Consider the following 7500-nt stretch of genomic DNA (forward strand, 5'->3'; position numbering starts at 1 on the left):
TCTCCATTGGGCCAGACAGCAGATGTGTTGTGCCAAAGCCTGTGTCAGTGTCTGTTGCGTGTGTGTGTATGTGTGTGTGCTGTGCCAAACTTGTTGAAGTATCTGTAAGGTGTGTGTGTACTGTATGTGTGTGTGTGTGTGTGTGTGTACTGCATGTGTGTGTGTGTACTGTATGTGTGTGTGTGTGTGTACTGTATGTGTGTGTGTGTGTGTGTGTATGTGTGTACTGTATGTGTGTGTGTGTGTGTGTGTGTGTGTAGCAGTGAGGTCAGCGTGATTTGTGAGAAGTGGCTCCAGCCAGCCCAGCGCTCGTTTATCTGCCCGCGCCGCTGAAGAGATCGCCGCAACAACACACATCACGCTCGGAATTCTGCTGCCGCATTGGAATGTTTCAACTGAGGATCCTTCCAAGAAACCACTATCTATTGCCCTCAGCTATACACAGACAAACACACACACACACACACACACACACACACACAAACACACAAACACACACTGACAGACACACACACACAAATTCACAACATAGTCTTCTAATTAATCTCACACACTCACAAACACAAACAGATATCAGTAATCCTGTTTAAACCACAAATACACACAGACACAGTCCTGGACTCCAATGCCTGTAAACAGCACAAACAAAATAGGCATAATCAGACAAATTTGTGCATGCTCACACACAAGTAATCACACACACACACACACACACACACACACACACACAAACACACTGAAGCGGATGGCAGCAGAGGTTTTTTCTCTTTGTCCTCATTAGGGTTCATAAATCTTTCAGTTACATCCCCTTAGCGGAAGCATTAGCCATCACAACATACTTGCTGATGGGGGAGTCTGCTTCAGTCAAAGGTCAAAAGGTCACTAGGGGTCAGAGGGGGGTGTGTTACCTGGGATACTCTGTCTCCTGATGGCCAGGGGCCCCATCAGGTGGCCGGGAGGAGTTGGAGTGTTTCGTGTACGGCCCCTCATCTGAAAAACACACACACACGCACACACACACACAAGCAAACACAGCAGAGATTAGACCTCATCACACACTCACACAGGCACACACAATCATCATCACCCCGTCATAATGCCTCCCTAGAAACACACGCGTGCCACACAGCGTTGATTAGAACACATCATACGCACACACACACGCTTGTGCCAAACATTCATCTCACACGCGCACGCACGCACACACACACACACAGTGCAGATACTGTGTGTGGCGGTAATTCAGTCCTTATTTACTGGACAAACAAACATGGGCTGCTTCTGTGCAGTCAAGGAAAAATGACTGATATGCTTCTGTGCCAGAATAATGACACACACACACACACACTCTTTCATACACACATAAACACACACTCACAAAACCTATTAGCTGACTGAGATAACAAATGTGATTTTGAATGACAGTACAAAATCAGATGCTGCTGCAGTATTTTTGAATGTGTGGGTGCATGTTTGTCTGTGTGTGTTTGTGGTGAGTGTGTGCGCATACACACACCCACTCAGTGACCATTCTTGCTACCCTCCACTCATACTGCTTCTGTGCCGCAGAGAGGAATATGCAAGCAAGCAAACACACACACACACACACATACACATCACTTACACACAGTCACGCATACTGTCACACACACTCCTATTCTACTATATCACTAGATGAATATAAGTCTTAATAGTAACTAAGGATGTGTTCTTACATACAAAATACATACAGTACATCACTCTGACACACACCCATTTGTCTGTCTGCCTGTTGTCTGCCTCTCTGTTTCTGAGCCACTGTGGGTGTTCAGTGCACAGGGGCAGGTGTGCATGCGTGAGGTGTTTTATAGAGAGAAAGACAATTATTCAAAAAGCTCTGACATTAAGCTCGCACCATTGAGCAAGAGTGTGTGTGTGTGTGTTAACGAGAAGTGCCTTTGATTGCTCTAGGCTCCGTCTATTCTTACTGTGAGCATGTCAGTGAGCATGGTGTCCCTCTCTCACACACACTCACTTACCTTGGCCAATGGAGAGCACACAAACACAGACACACACAACAGACACACACACACACACACACCAGCATCTGATTAAACCATTCATCATAGAGAACCTCCCAGAAATACAACAGAGTGTAGCCACAACACAGTTCTGCAGCTAACCTAATAAACAAACACACACACACGCTACACACTAGGGTGGTCCTTATTTTTAAAGTCTCCAATTGTCATGCTCTTAACCGTTCAAATTGTTCCTTTATATAAGAAAATACAGCATACCAATTTTTATGGCAGTAACATAATAATTACTGGTAGCTCAATAGCTTGAGATGAATTTTGAGATGATTTTCTGTTTGATGAATTTCATAAAAACAGATCATTTGAATTGGTGTTGTAACTGGCTAGTAACATTCTAAAACAATCTCCATAAAAGCATCTAATGCACCATACATTCCTAAATATGTATTTTAGATACATCTCTCAGTTTACTTATTGTAGAAACTAAATCCAAATTAATCCATCCATGACCCGGTTTAGCAGATTTACCTTTCCTGGTGGAATCAATACATATTTCTATTGATGATCACCTTGGTTATTGTTTGGGTTTAGAGCACAGTTTTTATTCTTCATTAAAACATTCAAACAATTGTATCCACGGAATCCCAAATATGTGCCACAAAACTGTATGAGGAAAAGGCACCTTCACCATTCCTTGCTCAGCTTTGCTTGCAGTTGTGTTGTGTACCAAGAGCAAAAGCATGGCAAAAACAAGAAGTGAAGTTTATTTGATTGGTTCCACCATACCAGAATTTGTTGGATCAAATCTGCCATCTATTAGAATGGGAGATCACTGACAGATATATCCAGAGTGCAAAAATTCAACACTGGCTGCTGAGCATCAGAAATGAGAGATTGTTGAAAACGTTGTGCTTTTTTTTAGATTGTTGTCATTGTTTTTTTAATGTCAGTGTTGCTCTGATTTCAATAAAATGTAGTTCATTTGCAGCAACTTTTAATATTACTTGCATATCACAATAACGCAGCACAGCTTAACATCTTCCACATGATTGAGCTACCTCTAAATATTTTTTTTTTTTGTCAAAATGTTTGCATATTTCTAATTTTGAAGGACCACCCTACTACACACACACACGAGAGAGAGACCACAAAGAGTAAAGGCTGTAGGTGCAGCTTGTCTTGGCATGACGCCAACAAACCCGTCTGCCCAAAGAGCATCTACAAGTGTCTCAAAGCAGCCTGGAGCAAGTATCAAACAGGGAAGCAGTTCAGCAGGATCCTACACTGCAAAGCACCTCCATGGGCAGTCCCACAGCACGCCGGTTCTCAAGAGAATACACCTACTGCAGGTGCTGAATGAGAACAATATGCAGAAGTTTGGACTGCAATCATAAGGAGGGGGGGGGGGGGGGGGGGGGTCATAGGGGGGCTTAAATGTCATTGGAGTTTGACGTTTCTAAACCAATAAGTCACTCCATGAATGCATGTTGAATATTTATAGAAAATAAAGAACTCAATAATTCCTGATCCCCACTTTTCTTCTGCACACACAGACACAGACACACACACACACACACACACACACTCACACATACATACATACACACACACACGCAGGTGTGGTGGATTGATTTAGCAGATGCGCGTTGGCATTCTGCCGCTGCGGCTGAAGTGTGAGGAGATTGGATGTGTCACTGCAGCGCTAGCTCCCCTCTCCTCTCCTTCCCACTGTCACTGCAAAGCTAAGCCACAGCTGAGGGGGATCACACACACACACACACACACACACACTCACTCACACACACTCTCTCTCTCTCTCACACACACTCTCTCTCTCTCACACACACACACACTCACTCACACACACACTCTCTCTCTCAGAAACACACTCTCTCTCACACACACACACACACACTCACTCACTCACACACTCTCTCTCTCACACACACACACTCACTCACACACTCTCTCTCACACACACACACACACTCTCACTCACACACACACACACACTTTATGAAGTAGCCTTATCAGGTATGCCCAAGGATGCTTTGGCAAAGTCGAAAAGTTCAGCCTTGACAGCACTCTACTGTGGTGTGGAAGAAAGCGTGCGTGTGTGGGTCTACGTGTGTTTGTGTGCAAGTGTCTGTGTGTGTCTGTGTGTGTGTGTGTGTGTGTGTGTGTGTGTGTGTGTGTGTGTGTACTGCTGAAAGAATGAGCATGTAAGCGAGACATGTCTGGGAAAGTGTGTGCATAAGTGACAGAGTGTGTGTATGTATCTATGAAGGAGTGTGTATGATTGACAGTGTACGCAAATTTATGACTGAGTGTGTGTGTGTGTGTGTGTTGTGTTAAAGGATTTCCACAAAAAAATGCGTGGTTGTGTGAAAGACTGTATGCATAATAATGTGTGTGTGTGCAAATGTGTGACTGAGTGTGACTGAGGATCTCCACAACAAGCCTAGCAAGTAAAATATGCGTGTGTATGAGTATTTGTATGTGTATGTGTGTGTGTGTGTGTGTGTGTGTGTGTGTGTGTGTGTGTGTGTGTGTGTGTGTGTGTGAATGTGTGTGTGTCGAGCTGCACTCTGGGCTTTCTGTGACCTTCAGCACCCCACTGGCTCAGGCTCAGTTGTCCCTGACCAGTTTGCGGTCCTGAGCTGCTACTTCTATTAAAAACACATCCCATAATACTCGGGACTGTCCGTTGGCCAGGCAACCATCTGGGAGGATGGCAGATTGTGACAGTAAATACAGAGCACAGCATTCTCGTGGAACCTTCAGAGAACTCAACACAACTCAGCATATGTAGTTACGCCTGTATACACATTCTCCCTCTCTCTCTGAGCATGTATGAATGAGTTTCTGTATACGACTGTGTGTGTGTATGTGTGTAGTGTGTGTGTGTGTGTGCGTAAGCACAGCCAAGTTGTTGATTTCCCAGCAGACGGGGAAGGGGTGTGTGCAAGTGCTGTACAATTTGTCTGTCACACTGGCGAGTCGACAACCTCCAAATAAACTTGCTTGCTTGCCCTGAATATGTCTGTGTGTGTGTGTGTGTGTCAGTGTGTAGTGTGTGTGTGTCTGTGTGTAGTGTGTGTGCGTGTGTGTGTGTGTGTGTGTGTGTGTGTGTAGTGTGTATGTAGTGTGTGTGTGTGTGTGTGAGAGAGAGAGAGATCCACTATGCACATTCTGCTCATTCAAACATGTGTGAAACCCCTTCAGATCACCCCTACACAGCTCATTGCAGTCTCTCTCTCGAGGGGAATGTCTGCAGTATGTATTCAGACCCACCCAATAAACTCATCCCAATGTCACAGCAGAAATGTAAAACATGGAAACACAACTAGGGATGTCTGGAGAGGTGAATGATACACTGCTGCCCATACTGAACACTATGTTTACGCAACTGGTGATGGGCCTTTTAAGATCATCATTATGAGGGCAGGAGTTAAATGCCAACGCACACATGCACTAGAGCCAAGAAATCAATGGTTCTTGAAGAGACACTTTGGGGGACTGAATTGATGCCTGAATGCATATTTGCGTGGAAGGTTCATTCCATTATCAGCTCAGTTTATCTTTTGTGTGTGTGTGTGTGTGTCGTCGGGTAATCAGGGGCAATTGTGACATCGCAGGGATTTTTATTATTGTGATGTCTATACTTGCTTGCTTCTTCTGCACCAGCATCCATCTTGCTTCCCTTGTAACATGTTTGCACTGCAAAACCCAGAATATTTATTTGTATGTGGAGACCTACTTGTAACATGTTTTCTACTGCACAACCCAGAATATTTATTTGTATGGGGATACCTACTTGTAACATGTTTGTACCGCACATCCCAGAATATTTATTTTGTATGTGGAGACCTACTTGTAACATGTTTGTACCGCACATCCCAGAATATTAATTTTGTATGTGGAGACCTACTTGGCGATAAACCCAATTTCAACCATCTTTGTTTTTGGTTTGGTTTATTTATGGATATAGGAAGACAAAGGGGATATCCAAGGGATTACATGTAAAAGCGTAAAAACACTTATTTCCAACATGGTCCCTGATGAAAGAGGACAAGACATACAAACACATGCAACAGATGTCACATATACACATATAAAATCACATTCCTAAGTCACCTAATTCTCTACTTTATTCCACAGAAAAACTCTAACCCTTTGTTTAAAAACCTTTTTTGTTTCTGCCATTTTAATATTAAATGGAAGGCTATTCCATAGCATAATCCCTGTATAAAAGAAAGAGCTACGTGCCGCGCTCTTTGCAGATGGTACCTTACAGGAGCGAACACTTGCTCTTGTTTCATGGGTTTGTTGAGTATGCACCATTATAATTTGGGATCCCAAATACTTAGGGGCTACCCCATTGATAATGTTAAACATATGATTCAGTTTTAGCTGTTCAACCCTTAGTTTCACAGGCAGAAAGTCCACTGTCTTAAAATCATTAGAAGTGACATGATACCTAGGTGGTTTACCTAATATAAAACGGATCATGTTGTTCTGCATAACATGCATTTTATTTTTAATTTTTACTGTCAGGCCACTGTACCATGCTGAACAGGCATAGTCAAAATGGCACTGAACAAGCGCCGACACAAGGAGTTTTTTAACTTTAAAATCTAATTGCCTTGTGTTTCGGTACAAACTTTGTTTGTATTTCATTACCATTACATCTGACTTTTAACTCAGGTGCCTTTTTTATCTTATGTTTGGTACCAAATAAAATACATTCTGATTTCCCCACATGTAATGACAGTCTATTGTCTAGCAGCCACTGTCTTACATTACTCAACTCATCAGTAAGGGTGTGTTGAATCTGAGAGATGTTTCTACCAGATACGAGTAGTGAGGAGTCATCAGCATAGAGAATGACTTTACATTTAACAGCTGCTGGCATATCCTTTACATAAATAAGAAATAACAAAGGACCTAAAATTGAACCTTGGGGCACCCCACAAGATATTTGCAATGGTTCTGACAATACCCCATCATAATCACAGATTTGATTTCTATTGAAGTGAGGAGCTGTGTACTGAACTGAGTAAGTGTCAGACAGAGACAGAGAGAGAGGGAGGGAGAAAGAGAGAGAGAGAGAGCAGGTCTACAAGAAAGCCTTGATATTCTCGAAACATATAGCAAAAATTGGGCATTACCTATTAATACTGACAAAACAAAAATAATGGTTTTTCAAAAAAAATCAGGAAAAGAAACCCATTTTAAATTGGGGAAACTGCCATAAAGCAAGTATTACATTATAACTATTTAGGACTTACAATAACATCATCAGGAAGGTTTAATCTGGCATCAAAAAACCTGGCTGACAAAGCACAAAGGACATATTTCTTAATTAAAAAACAGCTTAATAAATTTAATCCACCAACTAAATTCTGGCTCAAGATTATGGACTCCATTATCAAGCCTATTGCTCTGTATGGCAGTGAGATTTGGGGACCCCAGTACGGGC

At 42.6% G+C, this 7500-nt stretch overlaps 1 protein-coding gene across 1 annotated transcript in view; it reads right to left on the minus strand.

The window, feature by feature from the left end:
* grip1 (glutamate receptor interacting protein 1) overlaps positions 1–7500 on the minus strand; it is a 211007-nt gene that overhangs the window by 111348 nt on the left and 92159 nt on the right. The window contains 2 exon segments of the mRNA XM_042080983.1: positions 909–936; positions 938–990. Coding sequence (XP_041936917.1) covers positions 909–936; positions 938–990 — 81 coding nt within the window.

Source organism: Alosa sapidissima, chromosome 23, assembly GCF_018492685.1.
Source record: "Alosa sapidissima isolate fAloSap1 chromosome 23, fAloSap1.pri, whole genome shotgun sequence".
NCBI lineage: Eukaryota > Metazoa > Chordata > Actinopteri > Clupeiformes > Clupeidae > Alosa > Alosa sapidissima.